The 20,362-nt window shown below is 36.2% G+C and overlaps 1 protein-coding gene across 1 annotated transcript; it reads left to right on the plus strand.

The window, feature by feature from the left end:
• Positions 1–241: 241 nt before the first annotated feature.
• LOC147496528 (Transducin/WD40 repeat-like superfamily protein) lies at positions 242–10,290 on the plus strand. Its single transcript, XM_086559527.1, has 13 exons — positions 242–528; positions 729–843; positions 997–1,096; positions 1,471–1,650; positions 2,188–2,246; positions 2,918–3,005; positions 3,116–3,191; positions 4,938–5,037; positions 6,315–6,366; positions 6,916–7,053; positions 7,225–7,312; positions 9,559–9,626; positions 9,951–10,290. The coding sequence occupies exons 1-12, from the start codon at positions 439–441 to the stop codon at positions 9,604–9,606; spliced, it is 1,134 nt and encodes a 377-aa protein (XP_086415653.1). The 5' UTR covers positions 242–438; the 3' UTR covers positions 9,607–9,626; positions 9,951–10,290.
• Positions 10,291–20,362: the final 10,072 nt, after the last annotated feature.

The following is a 20,362-nucleotide window of genomic DNA, read 5'->3' on the forward strand; positions in this document are numbered from 1 at the left end:
ACAATGATACCTGACATTAGGGCAAAGAACGAGTCGAATATGGCTATATCTGAATTCGAACCCGAATCCGAAATTTTATATCCGAATCCAACCCAAACCCGAGCTGAACCCGACTAACCCGATTGGATAACACTAAAAATGCAAAAAAAAAAAAGCCCAAAAAATATATCCAAACCGGACCCGATTCCCATATTATCTGCCACGTCACTTAGTTAAGTAAAAAAAACGCCTATACCAAAACATCGGAATGTATTACAATCGACATGTCGATATTGCCCCCCAACATTTTCATACATTTGTAGCTACCATGCCTGTTATAATCGAGGGATAGTTTCGTGACAAAACCGCATAAATTGGGCGGGGTTTTAAGCAAAGATTCAAAGGCTGCCTCGTATTATAATTAGGGTTTTAGGTTCAGTCCAAAAAAAAAAAAAAAAGATGAGCGTGGCGGTGGATGCAGCATCTGGCCAATTATTTGAGGACCATATTCTTCATCTCATCCAGCCCAAGCCCTTATATCAACAACAGGTCCTCTCTTTCATTTTTTTTTTTATGCTGACTTTGTGGGAACTTTTTCACAATTTAACGTGCTCCATCTTTGATGCATTTCTTGTTGGAACATTGGGAGCTTGATGATCAGAATAAAGGATAAAATGTTGGTCTCAGATCAGTGTAATAAAAATATGATTGTCTCAATACTGATTTTGTCATTCTTGATGATTGTCTAGGTGAATTCACTGGCAGAAGTTGATCTTCCGGAAGTAAGCTGGCACCATCATAAGCATATTTTAGCATTTATCTCGGGGCCTGATCAGGCCACTGTATGTGATTTTGAAGATTCAGGTTGGTAATTTCTCAGTTTTTTCGATCCACATTATTGATATTTGTGGAATTTCTTGTGCTGTAACTGCTTCTTTTAATACTTTGTAGTTGCAATCTACCTCAAATTGTAGTCTATATAATTTATGTTGAAATTTAGTACAAATTTTTGAACAGATGGCAAGGATCCATGCGTTTTAATCAGTGAGTCGCAAAGAGATATAAAAGCTCTTGAGTGGAGGCCAAATGGTGGGAAGACACTCTCTGTAGCATGCAGGCGAGTATTGTGATATTGCACATTTTAAATGATATTTGAATTATTTCATGTTTAGTTGTGCACCTGAATCTATCAGGGCCAATAATGAGATTTCTTGGTTTTGTGGTAGGGTGTGTCAGTTTGATACTGTGATATCTGACTCATGTTGATCATGTGAAGGTTTCCTTCATTGTTTTTTACACCATGTCAAGGTTGTTGCATATAAGAGTCTGTACTGTTTATGAACATCACTGTGATGAATGCTCCTAAGTTATGTTATACGCAGTCTGAGTATTCATGATAATTGTCAATTTAATAGCACCTTGCTAATGCAGCATTATCTCGCATTGTGAAAATCCATGTGGTAATTCAATGACTGTTTCTGATTTTTCCAGGGGTGGAATTTGCATGTGGTCTGCTTCTTACCCAGGCAATGCAGCCTCTGTGAGATCAGGGGTTGTTTCTTTTGTGGGAACTTTCTCTAGAGGCTCAGGAATACGATGGACCCTAGTCGACTTTCTCCAAAGCCATAAGGATGAACAAATTAGTGTACTCTCTTGGAGTCCTGATGGGAGATATCCTTTCCAACTCCAATCTTCTCTGTAAACTGTTATTGTGTTTTTAGTTGATATTTCTTTCAACATGTTACCTCTGGAACTGTGATCATCATAAGTGCTTCTACCTTGTCAGGCAGGTGTCTAACCTGATCCAACCCAGAATGTAAACACTCACTCATTCCAAGTAGGTCAAAGCCAGAATGACTCTAGGATCTGATAACTTAGGTGATGGACCTTACTTTTAGGGTCCAATAACAGGATATACATGGTGGTGATCCAACTAACGAGTGATTGGATTGGTTTGACCTTTCTTATTTCATACTTCAATCTGAGAAAATCAGATCTGACAATGATGAAGCTGTATACTTCATACTTTGAGATTAAATACAGCGAGGATGCAGTGACATCATATAATGAAACTCTTCATGTGACCCTGAAGTTAATAAGTTATGTTCTTGCATTTTTATATTGCATTCACGTGGAATAAGATACTCCAGATTAGTTTCTAATGTTATATTTTATATACCGTTTGAACTATCCTTGACATTTATATACATATTTGGCATCTGCTTCACATGAAAGCTCTTCGTTCACCATATGGGATGTTGCTCAAGGTACTTAAAAGCTTTTCTGTATTTTGTTTTGAATCAAATTTCGTTGGATAATTGAGAGCAATTTATTTATTGATTCTTTAAAGATAAAATTAGGATCGAAAAAACGTGCCCCCCCCCCCCCCACAGACACACAAACACACATATCAAAAACCCAAAAAAGGGAAAATGAAAAAAGATGTGAGGGTGTACTGGTCACTATGAATATTCAATGTGCATATCAATATAACTTTTGCTGCAGAATGAGAGGTGATAATGAAAATTAAGATAGCTTGGATTGGTGATTGGGAAAAGATTTGATTGATTGTGATTATCTATTCTTAAGTATGTGCATTTTGTATATTCTCCTCAAGAATACGATATCTTATTTGGGGCGGCATCTGTGCACATGAACTTTCTCTTCATTACTTCTTGTTTGACTTCTAGTACCAATGATGGGGATTATGCTCAAATCTGTCTAATATCAGACGAACTAAAAAAAAAAGCCGTGTCTAGTGACACCCTTCTGTTCTAGTGACAAAAGTCTTGGATATATGTCCCGAGCCGCAATAATGCTGTATTTTCTTGAAAATTAACACTTGGTGTGCTAAAGAAAAGACATTTTGCACTAAATAGTAATTTTTGTTGGGTTAAGTATTTTTGATGAATTTCCTCACCAATTCCATCATTCACAGGATTGGGAACTCCTATTCGACGGGGATTCGGGGGCACATCAATGCTAAAGTGGTCATCGCTTGGTGATTATTTTTTTACCTCAAAGCTGTAGGGTTGTCTTCTAAATGTCAGAATTTTGTTTTCGCTTGATTTATGCTTAATTGTAGTCAATCTTACTACAACTTTTGATATATAAAATTTTATCAACATCCATTTAGTGATGGAACATTTTATCTGTGGGAGACAAACACATGGACGTCGGAGCTGTGGTCTTCCTCGGGTGGGGTTATCACGGTAGGTGAAAATTATCATTTTTTTAAGACAAACTTTATTAGCATGTGGTTTATAATATTATAAAATTTCAAACACGGAAGGCCTTGTATATTGGTTATAGTTAGAGGGTTTCTTTGATACTGATGTGGACATAGAGTCATGGTCATGGTTAAGCCCAAGGGTGCACACGCATTAGGCGTCCCCCTATTAGTTGGTTTATTTTATTTTAGCAAGTTATTGCCACATGACATACTTTAATTGGTTTGCTCTGTTGTCAAGGTGAATCCCTATTATAAATAAAGGGTTTGTAATTAGGTTTAGTGAGTATTGAATATGGGCATCCAACTTTAAACCCATTGGTAATAAGTGGAGAGGCTCGTGAACATTTATATTATACTGCAAGGCCTCACACACCCTATGTTGGACTATAACAAATATGAAATATCTCAACACTCCCCTCACGTGTGGTATCACTTGAGCCTAACACGTGGACAACACACTTGGGTGATGTGGAATAAATGGTCCTTTAAACATATGACTGTCCAACTTAAAACCAACTGGTGATAAGTGGAGCGGCCCCAAGATTTATGTATTGGTTGGACATGCTTTAGACTCCCGATGTGGGATTAATAATCTCAACAGTAAGAGTTGATGTTATTGAGTTATTTGAGATTAGAAATAAGGTGTGATTTTAGGGTCTATGAAGAACTAGGGTTCTTGATTATTTTAAAAAGTGTGGAACTTTTATAGTTGTTGCTTATGCAAATTATTATCCGCATTGGATACACTGTTGAGGTTTACTACAGGGCATTGGTTAGTGTGAAAACCCTTCCAATCCAACCACAAATTCAGTTCCTTCATCCCACTTAACCAAACCATATGGGAGGTACGACAGTACGAGGTTTCCTCAAAAGGCCTCTGTGCTTAAGTAGAGATTGTCCATATGTTAAGTGTTAGAGTTCTATGAGGACATCTCCCGAGTGGGGTTACTAGGGCCGAAGGCCGCCACAAATATTATAGGCAATTTCTATTTTTGTAAACACTGATTTTCATATATATATCGAAGTGATACAAGGCCAAACTTACTAAGGCCGTATTCTCTTTCTCTCCAAACTTCTTCTCCATTAACATAGATACAATTTCACTTTAAGAATCCCAGTTCTTGGAGAGAATCTAACCAATGTGGGAATATAACAGACCTGCACCAGGTGCAACCTTCACCTCTCCAGGCTAGACGCCTTTCAAGCGTACCCTTGGGTATCATGGTTACGTAGGCTAGCCAAGGTGGGTGCAGTAGAGTAGATTGAATTAAAGCTTGGTCTCGTTGTTGTTGTTGTTGTTGTTGTGAGGAGGCCGGCCATTGATATTTAACAAGCTCCAAATTGTTAGAAACCAGAACCTTCTTGTAACGATCGCGCTCCTGTTCCCAAAAAATTTCCAATGGACTTTATTCAAACCTCTTCTTTAAATGTTAATTTGGTTGCGTCTACTTCTTGTTGCCAGCTCTTTCTTATTTTATGGGATTCCCATACTTTAAGTCTTGAACGTTGCTGCTCTGACTACCAGTCCCTTCTCATCGATTCAAATTGAAATTTATTGGTTCTTGTTTTCTTTTTGCCTGTAATTCTAATGGTTTGTGCATGTTTTTTGTTCACAGACAAGTGGGATTTTGATCAGTTTGTTTTGCATTTTTTGCTATTTACTCCACTTTTAAATTTCTGTTATGCTTTTGTTCACACCCAATTGTTTTTTGGCTGTTGTTGTCAGGGAGCATCCTGGGATACTGATGGGTGCATGATATTGATTGCTTTCTCAGAATCCTTAACACTGGGTTCCATTCACTTCGCGTCTAAGCCTCCATCATTGGGTAGTGTGTTCCCTATTACTTCTAGTTCTTTATAATATCAGTTTTTCTTATTTCTTTCTTGGCTATACTTTTAGTTATTTGGGACGAAACAAACTTATGACACTTCAGCATGGCAATGTCAATTATATTTTTGTCCGAGTAGAACTTCTCTTAAGAAAGAATCCTTTGGGTATTCCTGTGGCTCTGTGTTGCATTGATTGGATCACTAGTTTAGTTTGTTTGGTATCATCTCATTATTATTGGTCCAGTGATGAACATTTTGTAACATGTTTATAGTTTGTTTAGTATTTTCAATTTTTTTGTAACTGCTTTGTTAAGGAAGCAAATGCTCTTGGGTGGGGTATTTTCTCTTCATGACAAATTGTAGTTTCACGTGTAGGAAGATGGAATATACAATCCCGGTAAATTGAGGATGAAGTGATTAGTTACTGTCTTTGTGCTCCCCTTGCCGAATGCTAGCAAAATTGTCTAAGCATCTATTGACCTGTCACCTATGAATATGTTGTTGGTTGTTATGTGATGCCAAGTCTAAGATTTATGGGGTGGGTGATGTGGAGAACTTAGAGGGAATTGCAAGTGTTTTGGGATGTTTCCAACCACATACTTGGGTCTGCCATTGGGTGCTAAAGGTGATAGAGAAAGTTGCATTTCGGTTGGCAGGGTGGAAAGCTAAGTGTCTTTCTTAAGGGGGAAATTGACTTTGATCAACCACTCTTTTGAACCTTTCATTATTCCTTATTCCTTTGGGGGGTGGTGAAACATTTGGAAAAGTTGTTTAGAAGACTCCTATGAGTTAGTAAAGGAGATAAGCCGAAGATCCATTTTGTAAATAGGATAGACTTTGTGATGTAAATAGCAGTTGCTACTTATAGTAATTTTCAGAGTTACTAAAAATAGTAAAAATGAATATTACTAAAAATTATACTCCGAATATTACTTTAGATAGCAATTTTTCTTTGCATCACTGTCTTCCTAAAGAAGAGGTTGGTTTGGGAAAGTGGCTTTGCAGATATGGGGAAGAAGAGAAACATTTTTGGGGGGAAGGTGGTGGTGGATAAGTATGGAGGAGGATAATAATCAATGACTATTAACTAATTGATGAATTGATATGTTATTCTTTACCGATTAATTAAAAGCTCATTTAATAAGTGGGTTTTGTGTGGTTCCCAGGTTATTAATAGATCAAAGTTCTACTGTAACTTTTAAGATGTATATAACCTTTCAGGGACATTAAATAATAGTTTCCATGATTCCATCCTAATAACTTGTTTGTACAGATGCACACCTACTACCAGTTGACTTGCCAGAACTAGTATCCTTAACAGGAAGGTAAGGACTATGCTACTTTCTTGTTTAGTTTTCTTGTTTTCTCAAGAAGTGTCTGATGTCAAACTATGTAACTTCATAAGAATAATTTTGTCTTTCTGTTTGAACATTTAATAAGAATAATTATAATAAAAAAAAAAACACTGAGATATGGACCCTGCTTGTTTCCAAAATTTCTCCATTAACTCCTAGTAGGATTAACGAGCAAGAATGCTGCATCAAATAGTTTATTCCGAAATCTGTAACTCTTGCATTGCTAATTTAACGCCGCATATGTATCTAGTTTCTGTGAATTTCCCAAGAAAACGTGACAAGTATTCTTGTTTGCTGTGTTTCACCAAACCTGATCCATGACATGTCCAATCAAGAACTGAACCAATCACCTATTTCTAAGTTTTTGCACTTTGTAATTTATCAACTACTATTCTCGAAATTGGAGTCACTTTGTGTCCTGGATCAACCTTAATAATACCTCTAGGTATGCTGATAAACAAGTAGTCTATATGGATGTAAGCATTCACACTTACTTTAAGCTATTCCAATATCATGCAGCCAGGGCATTGAGAAGATTGCCTGGGATGCCTCAGGGGAGCGTTTGGCTTTATTGTGTAAAGGAGGCAATGAGATGTACAATGGTCTTATTGCACTATATGATGTCAGAAGGAATCCTCTCATTTCTGCATCACTAATGTTATTTTCTTAACTCTTTTCTTTCTTTGTAATGATTATTCTCTCTCTCTCTCTTTTCTTTTTCTTTTTGCTTCACAATGAAATTCATTTCCGGTTATTTCTGTTGATTGTAGTCGAAAGGAATGTGTTGAGGCATTCTCTAATCTATGTTTTTGTTTTGAATAAATCCAGTGGTTTCATTCGAGGGCCTGGACAGAGTCCAAAACCGCTAGCATTCTCGTTTCAAAACAAGTTTAAACAGGGGCCTTTGCTCTCTGTGGTAAGTTCTTATCTCTTTCTTTGTCTCAGTTGTTGATGTTGCTGTGAGATTTCACCTTCCCTGAATGGAATTTTAGCACTAGAGGATTTTATTTTTTTGGTTTTTAAATAATTGTATAAGAACCTCGACGGGTTCATTCTACATGTACAAGCCTGTACGTTAGTACCAGCATAGAAGTAGTGCTAGGTTGATTGCTGCCCCTAGTGTAGAAAATTTCATGTGACAGGCAGGCATTTCTTACCTGGTTCTATGTTCCTGCTACCCAATTTTACTCGTCATAACCATCTTCGGCCAATTTTGTATTGCAGTCTTTGTTGCTGCACATTCTCAACATAAGTAGATCATTTCACTGTAAACTCACCTGATAAGCTAGTACATCTCCCTACTGCCAGTCCACTTCAAATGTTAATTAACTACAAAGATGCTTGGCCCCTCTGATGTGTTCCCAAACACTGCAGACTTCTAGTGATGTTGGTGATATTTTATTAATTCTTATTGCCCATTTTGATGCTCTTGTTGAGTTTTTCCTCAAGCAGTGAAATATATGTTTTTGTAAAGGGATAAGTTTTCACAATGAAAAGGGAGGTTTGCCATTTCATCACAGAAAAGTTAAGATCTGTGTCTTTTGGCGTCTTATATGTTTAGGCGCGAAGCTAGGTTTTTTATGAGCAGAATCCTTGAGGCATTCGCCTTAGGGTGTGTTCAATTTCAAACAGGACAAAGTCCCATGGAAACCCAATCTTTTGATTAAAATTTATAAAATATGAGCATGCATTGGAGAATCTCCCCATCTTTTAGGACTTTTCATGAACATTTCTACCATGAAAGTTTTCATTGACCTCCTTATGTAATTTTCTCCACTAGAATTGTTTTTGAGGGCGCAAAAAGTTCCCCAGCATGCTCATTGTTTGTGATTTAAAAAAAAGTGGGGTTCCCATGTGTTTTTTTTCCTATGTGATACCAAACATCCCCTTAGTTTGTAATTTTAAACCTCACTAGTCTCGCTTTTAAATATGAGTGATATGAAAATGAAGAAATAATGTTTGGACAAATCAAGAGAGGAGGTTAACATGAATAGAAGATAGGATATCAATAGAAAATTGAAATGTATCGATAGGTTTATTCCATTTCCCTACTTTAGTCAAGAGGAAGTCTGGAGAGGAAAGAGAAAGGGAAGATACAGCCTTATTAGTTTCGGCCTTGTGTCACTTCAATATGTATATGAAAATTAAGATTTTACAATAAAAGAAACTTTCTAAAATATTCAAGAGATGTCCTCTTAGAACTCTGTCCTTAAATGCCCCCGGGAGATGCTCTCTTAGAACTCTAACAAAAAATGCAACACTTGTGGTATGAAGTTTGCTTTAACCATCAAATTTTACAGTGCTTATAGGCAGGAAGCGTATGCAAAATTGTAGGTGTGGCATAGTAACTTGGGCTTAATGAGCTTATGGAAAATGTAAGTGCATGTACAAAACAGGTGGTGAAATGTAAAAGAAAGGAAGTACATGCACATGTCTGTAATGATACTGCAACCAATAAGAGAGAACATACAACACTTTTGTGAAGGCCTTAACCTTTCCTTATAGTGGGTATATTGTATACCCAAATACACAAGTCTTTTGACATACTCTGTAAGGTATAGGACTGTCCTTTCCTTGGCAACTCTTTCCCTGAGGCGTTTGTTAGGTACCACACTGCTTTCCATTAAGTTTTGATTGGTGAGATATTAACATTTGAGTACTACTGATGTCAATGACTTGGTAAATAAAAGCTATGACCTAAAGAAAGTCACTTCTAATACCTCGGCTGGAAACTCATACCAATTGTGAAAAGAAAATAAACCAATTTGTTTCATTTGGTATAACAGCTGGCAGTCCTGATGTTATCATATCTGCGTCTCACCTAGAAGTGTTAAGTATTATAAATCCGGACAGTGATATTTTGACAATATAAAACACATCTATGACCAATTTTCAGTCTGTTGCTTTTTGGCCTTCTTCTGAGCATCTTTTCAGTCAACTTTTTGCCGTGCTGGGACTACATGGCACTCTCTCTCTTCAAGAATTAAATTTTGGGTTTCTTCTTCTGAAACGTGGTAAAACTGACTGTTGTCTGGCTTGATATATTGTGATATGACTGGGTAGTAATTTTTCTTTCGTTCTTTTTATTCTTTCCGTATACATATTTATAAATTTGTATTTGAATCGTGCAAGGGTATATTTTTAATCAAAAATTTGTTTCAGTGCTGGAGCAGTGGATGGTTCTGCACTTACCCCCTTGTATGTCAGTGACATCTGCTCCTGTACTAAAGGTATTGGTCTTCTTTGTAAGAATTGAATGCTGTTAGTAAGGTATTGGTGTGATTATGAAAAGAAAAAAAATAAGGTGTTGGTGTAAGTTATACGTTTTAGTACGGTGCATCATATCACCTGTTGTTTCAAATGTATAATCCACAATAAGTTCAGTAAGTCGGCTATCTCCTGCACCTAATAATTTGGTTCGAGAACCTTTTCGAAAAACTTGGGCGCTCAAGCACACAATAGTTATATATAACTATATATGACTACCTTGCCTTATTCTCTTCAAATTTCTGTTTCCCGATTTGTATTGAGTCAATTTTGAATTTCTTTTGTAGGTCTTTGTGTATTTGCGTTGAAGGAACTTGAAGTCATTGACAAAAGGGGTCGAGGGATTTGCCTGCAAACAGTGACTTGCAGTTAAAAATACCAAATGTGTTGTCTTGGTGTTAAAGCAGTTATATCTTCTATTAATACCTTTAACTAACTGCAGATGAAACATTTTCATGTTTATTTTTATTATTTTCTTTTATGTTGCGGTGTGGAGTGAAAAACTGTTATTCGCTTTGTTGTTACAACTAGTCCACATGCGCGGTGTAACTAAAGAATATATAGAGGCAGATTAATTCCATTTATTTATTTTTTTGGAATTGATGAACTGAACTTATTGATCCGTCATATTATAAATTCTGCGGAGAGTCTGCCAGGTAGTTACAAAAGGAAAGAGTTCCCGCCTCTTAACCTAAGAGCCAAGTTTATGAGCCTTGAGGAGTTGAGGTTAGCAGTAACTGTAGTCCCTCTAAATGTAAATATGGTCTGTCATGGACCTCAGGGCCTAAACAGAAGCAATGTTCTAAAAAACAAACGCTAGGCAGTAGTCGGAAGGTAAGGGAGCGCCTAGACTTTCTAGGCGGTGTCTAGATGGGCTAGGCAGTTTTATTTAATTAATTATTTAAATATATATGTATAATTATTATTTTTTCTTAGGATAAAACATCTTATTGGAATGAAATGATGTCACTAAAATTTGGAATAGGGGTATTAAGGTAATATAGTCTTTTTCTAGAAAAGTGTGGTTATAATTTTTGTTTTTTTTTGTAAGGGCATGTAGTGTGCACAGAGACTAGTTGCAAATAATCAACTAACATCATCTCATATCCATCAATGCATGCTTGAAGTTCTAATCCGGTAAGAATAAGATGGAGTAATCTTTATTTCAAGAGGTATTCCAGTAGAAAATTTCAGATTGATGTAAAATCCAGCATACAGGATCACAAAAACGATCAGATCTGGATCTGATTTGAAGGAATTTGAATTCAATTCAATCACCCATATTTGTCTTTTGTTTCCATCTTCAATTGAGGTTGAAACCAGGTACGATTTACCAACTCTCTCCAATTTCTTTCCACTCATTTTCTTTCTTCTCGGCACCCCAATTCTTATTTCAATTTGATCTCATCAGATCTGATCTAATTTGGACTCTATATTTTTCTTTCCCAACTCTTTTTTTCTTTCTCTTCCTTGAATCTCTCTAAAATTTCTTTTCAGAACCCGAGAAGAGAGACTGCCGATTGATTTTGTAAGTTCTAGTGGGCCTTTTTAATTTAATTGGGCTTGTAACATTTAAGTCTGTCTTTTTTTTTCTTTTTCTTTTGGACCCTCTAAACCGTCCAGTCCCGCCTGGCCGATTAATCACCCGCCTGGGTCTTTCTAATTGGACCGCCAATTTATAAAACGATTACATACAAAATCAGTTCGGCCAGGCACCGTCTAGCTCCTAGGTGACGCCTAGACGGCCGGCCGCCTAGGCCGTATTTTAGAACACTGAACAGAGGAGGTGCTCATTTCATGTTGCAATCAGCGAAGGCATATTTCTCTGTGCGGTCTTGTTACAGTCTCTGCTATGAGGTGAAGTGTCTGACCCACTTCTAGGAGTGAAGCTATTTTCTTCCACTCTCAAGCCTATAGCTGAGCACAGCCTTGAGGTTTCTCAGCTTCTTGGCTTCACAGTTAAAGTAGCCGTTTTCTGCAATCTTCAGCTGCTGGCCTGGTTTGAATTGAATCTGTGCAATATATGGGTTATATTAATAAACCCAAGTTGTGGGGTGTCCAATTTCAGGTCAACAGTGAACCACAGTCCGCACATTACCCTATACCCGCCATTGTGAGCATACACACCAACAGAATGGATAATTGGATATGGTCGTTTTGCTGGTGTGCGCCAGCCTGTATAGCGTTCACTTCCCTTGCAGAATTGCAGATATAAAAAGTATTGAGAATAATAACAATACAAAGTTTAGATGAAGCTCGAAATAATTAAGATAAATCTTATACCAATTGAGGCGCTTTAGAATTATGTAAGACCATAAAGCAAGAAAAATTGATCAATCAAAAGAGCAGATTATGCTTAAATCATGATTTGCTTTTGAATTCAAAAGGGACACAAGAAGAAAATATCCAGAGAAAGTATAAATTTAGTAAGGTTCGTGGAGAACAGTTGGAAAAAGGAGAGGTACAGTTTTTTCATGTTTGCCTTTGAACCAGTGTTATCAGACCCGGCCCGGTGGTTTGACCCGCTGAACTAGCAAACCGGTCACCTAACCGGGTTGGGTCTATTATTTGATCGTTTGAGGTTCTCAAATCGCACAAATTGAAAAATTAATACACTGACTTGCGGTGTTATCAGACCCTGCCCGGTGGTTTGACCCACTGAACTGGCAAACTGGTCACCTAACCGGGTTGGGTCTATTATTGGATCGTTTTAAAAACAAAAATTGGTAGGGGTTCGAACCTAGGGTTCTAGGGAATACAGAGGACATAGTGTTCACTGAAGCAAAAATATCCTTACTTAACAATAGAATAATTTATATATTTGTATATAATACTTCCTGCAGTTCAACCCAGTAATCTAATCCAACTCACCAGTTAATCGCCAACCCAGTGACCCGGTCTCCTGGCCGGGTCTGATAACTATGCTAGGAACTTGGCTGGTCTATAAAGAATTCTAGGTGGGAAATTCTAGAAGTATAAATTTGGTTTTAAGTATAGTTTACTCGACATTTTTTGACATCAAGTGGAGATGGCCCAAAGCTTGGATATAAATCAATGATTAACAATACGAGCATGGGTGGACCCAAAGGTAGGGCTAACAAGTGGTATAAGAGCATCATCAATACGTTGTTATTTTTTATTTTCAATGTGACAGTTGACAATTTTTATAGCAATTTTCGTCACCAACGCGTTGTCAAATGGTTGTTTTGATTTTAAGAATTGTCAAAACTTGAGCCAAATTGTTGAAGAATATAGAAATGGTGTGCACGGGACAACTTGACCCGTCCAAGAGTGGGATGGGACTACTTTAGCCATCCAACATTTTTTTGTTTTCTTTTAATAAAAAATTCAAACGGTTTGATTTTGTACCGTTGGGCTTTAGTACCATTGGGCTTTTGTACTATTGTGCCTGAACGATTTTAGAAGATTTGCAAAAAAATGTACCGTTGGGCCTGAACGATTTGAAAGGATTTGCAAAAATTGTATCGCTGGGCTTTTGTACTGTTGGGCCTGAACGTGTATTTGAGTGGTATTAGATTATGTTTTAGCGTACTAATTTATTTAAATTTTATGTTGTAATCTGTTTTTATTGTTTGCATGTATTTCTTTCTTTAAATAAAATTGTATTTTGTTTTAATGAAAATATATTTTTCTTGAAAAAATGTGTTTGTTTATAAGTTGAAATTAAAAACAAATCAACTCAACTAGAAATGAAAAACATTCAACTTAATTTGAAATAAAAAACAAAACATCTTATAAAATTATACCTTAATTAAAACACATTACAAAAACAATTAAAGACAATACACTAAGGAATTAAACAAAATACAAATATTACATATCCTACACTTAAATTCTAAGAGGTACGACTTGTTTCTCCACCACACATTGAAGGATTACATTGATCGCACAAGCCACACCTAAGGCATAAATCTATTGCTTCCTTGCAAAAATGACATATAGGTATGTCAACCGTTTTTGAATGATAGATGTTGATATTTGAGGGACAATCATCAACATCACACTTTAGAAGTTTGTCTTCCAATGTTCCATCATCATTGCTAGTTATGACCACTATCATTATGCCGTTGTATTCAGGTTTTGGGAATTTAATGTTAATGTATATACATGAAGTAGCGTAATGACCAACTTCCTTACACCACTGACAAATCTCAGGTGTAGAAATGTGGACAATATTTGATCCCCCCATATTGGTAGTTGAAGTTGAGATAGAAATTGAAGCTGAGAAAGATTAGATAATGAAAATGAAAAGCTGAAGTGAGGAATGAAAATGACTTTGAATATATATGCAAAGGCCCAACGGATAGAAATATATCCGTTATAAATAAATTTCAATGGATAGAAATATATCCATTGGGAATAAATGCCAACGGATATAAATTGATCGGAGGAATAATAAATTGATCCCCCCTTGGGAATAATGCCAAGATATAACGTATAAATTAATCCCTTTGTTTTAGTGTATTTTTCCTTTATTATGCAATGCAGTTTTGTTTGGAGGCCCATGGGCCTATTAGTCACGTTCACATGGGCTTGATTGTTCACATGAGAATTTCTTTGTCTACATAATAAAAAACATATATAGATTCTAAGTAATAATTAACGTAATGTAATAATTAATTTAATGCATAAAAAAAATTGGACATAGCCTCATTTGTTTAATCAACATAATTCATATACCTAAATCTGCTAAGATTCTCAAAAATCTGTTCAAATCCTAAAAAACAACAACAACCAACAACAACAACAATGACATCACTAAATTATTACAAAATAGTGCAATATAGCACTATGGAGCACTGCCTGACTACTCTGGCCATTCCTTCTCCGTTTTCGCCCTCTCTTATTAGGAGCATTGTTTTGCTGCATGATATCAGTAGCAATTCTTTGAAACATTAGCACAATGCAATTAAAATCTAAAATTGGATATATAAAAAAAAATGAAAATGTAAAACATATAATAAAATTACCAAAGCTTCCAATTCGTTTGTCATCTTAGCCATCCTACGCTCAGCGTTTGCTATTTGCGATTGTTTTCGTCTAAATAGCCATAATACTGTTGAGTGTGCTCAATTAAACTAGCTCGATGCCCCTGGTTGATTTGCATTTCATCTGATAATCGAGCATGCACTGTTTCCTGCATTGTGTCAATATTGTATCTAAGTTAAATATACATAGTGTGTTTAAATTAACATAATGAAATATAAATATACCTCATTAAACTGTTGTAGCTCAGGTACAAGCACCGAATGCTCCAAATGAAATGTGGTCTCCATTCCTTGAGAACTAACAACGCAGTATGACCATGGGTCATATGGATCATTAGGTAGGGGTGTATAACCATGATATACTCCAGATGTTCTTGTCGAATTTGCGGGTTTAAATTGATTGGACGCCTCGCCCTAAAAACTCGACTAGTTACTTACATCCATGTTTGCACCTCTATACAATGGACCCGCAGATAGGTTTTCCCTATAAACTTTCCGCCAATAAGTCTCATAATCAAGACTAGAGTTCACATCAACATAATCTGTAAAATACGGCCACACACTCTCAACGCGATACTGTTCAATCAAATTCTCTGAAACATCCATGGCACGCATATCTGTGGGTGGGGGAGTAGGAATATATGTATATCCAATGGTTTGCATAGTCACCCTATCTCCAAGGAACAAAGCACGTATATCAGGGGCTTGCAACATGAATCTTTTTAACGACATTAGAGTACTATGCTGACAGATATGCATATTCTCAAATTGAGAACCTTGCCACGAACTCCAAACAATAGATTTCATACTTTTCTTCTCTATTTGGATCCTAGTAGCTTGAAGATCATTATGGACCTCATCCCTTAATCTAGCATGACCGTCTGCAGCCCATCCCTATGGGCGAGGCCATAAGTCCTTATCTCAATCCTCTCTCAGTATAGGGTTTAAGCAAGCCAAATACTCATACCACCAGTATTGAAATAATAAAATGAAAGTGTATCTAATTAATTTAAATTATATAATATTTAACTAACAAAATAAAAGATTATATCTTAAAAGTTAAATCATATTGAATTATTTGTAGTATCCAAGTAATTCCGTTGTATTGCTTCCCCATTTGATTTGTTTGTACAAACAAATCAAGCCCTGTATATAAATGTGTCATGAAAGCACCTCCCCAGTCAAAATCTTCCAAGCTATCAAGGTCTACCAAAGACGCTAACCAACCATCCCGACCCCAGATTTTCCTGTTGTAAAACCAACTTGGCCCAAAAAATATAACAAAAAAATCCTGATAAACTCATCCTCCTCCATAGAGTTTAGGTCTAAATATAGGGCGTCAACTTCATGTTCTAAACAATATTCAATATCCAATCGGTGCATACATTTTTCTCTGATGTGCAGGTTCAAAATGTATCTGCCATCCATATTCCCCGAAACAAGTCTACCTTCAAAATCAAACAACGAAGGCAGTAGAGTCTTCAACCTTTCAAAATCATCTTTGATACTTGAATCAAACAAAACTGGATTCTTCTCACCCACACTTAAACCCGTTAGCATTGTAAAGTAAAGTGGTGTGATACCAATCTCACCACATGAAAGGTGAAAAGTGTGCGTGGTGTGCCACTATCGTTTCGCCAATGCAAATATCAGTAGACGATCAATCCGAATGCTCGTACACGATATCAATGGACCAAAATGTGTTCCCAAAATTTGAGCTCTTACGTGCTCTATTTCCTCCCCTCTTTCCACTAGATGACTCCAGAAGTCTTTAATACTCGGCATTGCGCATCTCCATCTCGTCGAACTCATTTTCTACACGTTGAGGCATTTAATTAAACAGTTAGTAAACGTTAAATTCTAAATACGATTTTAAATCAAAATCAATTGAACAACGTTCATAAACTCATACTTACTCCGTCAGTGTTATATAAACACGAAATATGTTTGTCTGGATCGGGAGCCAACGTTGGATGATCAACAATATTCAATCTCTGTGGAAAATTGAAATCATTTTCCGGTACGAGTTCACTCTCATTTTTCCGAGGATTTGAACTTCCCGAGCCACGCATAATAGTCTTCTTACGACTAGCTCGACGACGTTGATCCATTGCAAAAAACAGAAACAAATTTTGTTGAAAATCAATTTTTTATTGGGTGATTGAAGGTTTGGGTTTTGAGTTATCTTGCTGAGTTCTTGCGGAGCAAATGTCACTGGAACCTTGTCCGCGCGTTTTAAATAAAATGGGTCAATAGGGGGGACGGGACAACTATTCCCGTTTTAAAAAAATTTAGATTGGGACGGGACAACTTGACCTGTCCAATTTTTTTTACTCAAATTTTACCCAAACCGCACTGGTTCTTCCATTCCTTTTAGAAATTTTGAACTGCCAAAACTGATGATGTGTCACAACGCAAAATGGAAATGCGTTATGATGCTCTAAGCCCCATAAATTACCATATGAGCACTCTTTTGGTGTCATATTCCCCCCCCCCCCCTCATGATGACTAGGGGTGAATCATGAGAGGGTTGTTGGTGCTAACAATTAAGTGATGGTGCCAAAGTGTCATAGATATAAGAGTAGTGCTACACGGATTTACTTTTTAGATTTATTATTGTGCGACTCACTATTTGAATAATGTTGGTTTGGCATTACAATACAGATGGACACATCTCTATTTAAAATATTTTAATGTCGTCGACTCTCATAAACAGTTGTGTAATAGTGAAAAACTATTTTTTTCTGTATCTCTCCATCTTTTGGTAATGTCACTATTTTACTCCTGTTTTTTCGTAGAATTAACAATATTACCTTTTTTTGTTTGAAACAAAACGAATCTGCATGCATAAATCTAATATAAATGAATGATTAGGACTTTTGACTCATTATAGTGTTATAGTAGGTTCAAAATAGTAGGTTAAATAAATGGATCGGTGTAAATAAAGTAACCTAAAATTAATGAGCATGTCTTCAGTGCGCGAGATGTATGGTGCGTAGGTAATGTGGGCCTTTGGATCAGTACTTTTGCCATGCAATATACACGCACCCCTTGGTATGAGTGGCTCAGATTTGATAGCATACCATACGACCTGCGCACCATAGATTTAGCCAAAATTAATATGTATAGGAGGTTCTAGTTGCAGAAGAGAGTAAAAAAGGCAATGCTTTTGGTTTGTCTAGATCTATATATATATATAAAAGCTCGCGCACATTTTCTCTCCTCACCATATCGCTCCATTTTGCACTCTAAACAATATGATTGGCTCCTACAAAATCGGATGTAATAATAATTAGTGACACCTCCCTAGATTTGTTTAAATCTCCCTAATCTATTTTTATATTATTATGACCTCCTCAAATTAAAAAAAAAATAACAAATTAAATGAAGGTGAACATTTAATCTATTTGATTCAAATCTGTACAATCGTCGGTGTTTTCTATGCCCATATTATACTTTAAGGAGTGGCTTTATTTCTGTGCTGGGAGGAAATAATAGAAATCTCACCTAGATATGTATAATAACATGAGCAGTTTATGATTGCTTTTTGGTTTATATGTCTCCTTCAAAATAATAATTCCAATTATAGCAATAATAATAAGATTAAGAAATGAGAACAAATATAGGACAAAAGAGTGGAGCATAGAATGATTAAAACCCATATATAGTGACTCACTCGCTCACTGCACAAACAGCAAAAACTGAAACGAAGAAAAACATGCAGACATTAAAACATACATGATAGTATGATACATTATTCAGGTGAAGGCTGCTTATAGGTAGCCAAACAATAATAATAATAATAATAACAAAAATGAAACAAGGGTGGGTAATTGAATAACTAAGCTAATTAACATTGATAATAAGGTCGCTATGCATGCTTCTGCTTCCATATCTTCAAACAGAAATTTTATTTTGATTAGTCCTATACAAATGAAATCTTAGTCTCATTTTGTATTTCGACTCTACAACGAATAGTTAATTACAAATAAAGCATCTTAGCTCTGTTAATTCTGTTGTGGAAATCACCATGATAATAATGGGGAATGTTTTGTGTATTCCAGTGTAAAACTAAACGTACAACTAGCTGAATGGAACATCCTCATCTTCATTTATATTCACCATTTACCCCCACATCTTGGTAAGAGAACTCTTTCATAGGCTATACGCCTACATCAATACCATAGTAAGCCTGTATAATAATTGTATTCATCGTAACCGGCCAGAGTTATCAATTCAACGGTTTAGATTGAATGAGCATATAACTGGTAATGATGGAACACCACAACAGCCAGACATGAGGAATAAATTAAAGCAATGTATTCATACGTAGAGTACAAGTTAGAATACTCTACAAGTAGCTTTGATACCAGAAACCAGTTCTCAGAACATGCACACAACTTTATGTCTAGAACAACTCTAGCTGTTGATGATAAGCTAAACTGCTAAAGCATGCAAGAAGATAGGTATCCTTTAAAAGCCAGGTTGCCATGTTTTTTTCGCTTTTGTTCAAATGCCATAGTCACAGATTAAAGTTGGCTAAAGGTTTAGGACTTTTGTAGCCAATGTGAATTCAGGTAACAAAGTTTTAAGATTCTAAAAAGACATTGCTCTTTCCCAAGATCTATTTCTGAAAACAATATCTTCTTCATGTCCCACAAAGTATTACACTTGATTGAGGACGACCGATGTGTTGAGTGGAGGGACTTCAATAACCACATATCTCGGTACTTTGTTCATATTTAGAGGCTCAATATGAATTTCAAGCATGACAACACATTTTCTATTTGAATCAAATAGAAAATGACCAGCAAACAATTGACTTCTGTACAACATAAAACAAATGACATTCGAGAAAAACTAATCATACGATATTATTTAGAACCAAACCGAGTCAGCACAAAAAGAACTTGCAGTTACAATTTCTAGCAAAAACCAGATTCAAACCTTCGTCGGAGTGATGGATACGAATATATATTTACCTTTTAGTAAACAAAAAGTTGGAGAGCGGAGAAGGAGTAAACACGTCGATCAAATCAAATCAAAACTACTATGTAGGTTTCAACTACTACGTGTCCAAAACCAATCAAAACCATCGCCAACTCCAAATAGAGACATGCTAGCACCCCGATTCCAGAATCAAAACTTTCAGAACACTGGTATGCCACAATCATCATTACAGAATCAAAGTTATCAGAGCAGAGATATCCCACCTCCAATTCAGAATCAGACTTTCCAAAATAGTTATCCGCAATCACATTCTCAGACTCGAGAATTTCAAAATCGGGACATGCAAAGAACCAATTGAGAGGCAAGGATATCATAATGGAAATGTTCCACCTCCAAATCAGACTTGGAATCACCGAGTGCACCAATGCAAAGATCCCAAATCGAACCATAATTTCTCGGGTAGAGACGCGCCACTTCCAACACCTAACTCGAACAACCAGAGGGATAATGTACAACCTCCTCCACAGGACCGAGAATTTCAACCAGTAGGTGAGATATTGTTATATCATTATAATTAATGGGTATTCTATAAATAATTATATTTTAAGTAACTTCATTCAAGTAACCATATTCTTAATTGTATCCCCTTCTTCTTTTGTATGAAATAAATACTAATTTATAATCATAATGAAACTTGAACTTTAATTTATCTTATCTCTACTATTTGTATACAACCATTG

This window comes from Coptis chinensis, chromosome 5, assembly GCF_015680905.1.
Source record: "Coptis chinensis isolate HL-2020 chromosome 5, ASM1568090v1, whole genome shotgun sequence".
In the NCBI taxonomy this organism is placed as follows: domain Eukaryota; kingdom Viridiplantae; phylum Streptophyta; class Magnoliopsida; order Ranunculales; family Ranunculaceae; genus Coptis; species Coptis chinensis.

Excerpts from the sequence above, each read along its gene's own strand:
- LOC147496528 (XM_086559527.1), top strand. The coding sequence starts at position 439 with ATGAGCGTGGCGGTGGATGCAGCATCTGGCCAATTATTTGAGGACCAT. Across the intron at positions 3,192-4,937 it reads CCTCGGGTGGGGTTATCACG|GGAGCATCCTGGGATACTGA; the intron begins GTAGGTGAAAAT and ends TGTTGTTGTCAG. Across the intron at positions 7,054-7,224 it reads CTCATTTCTGCATCACTAAT|TGGTTTCATTCGAGGGCCTG; the intron begins GTTATTTTCTTA and ends GAATAAATCCAG.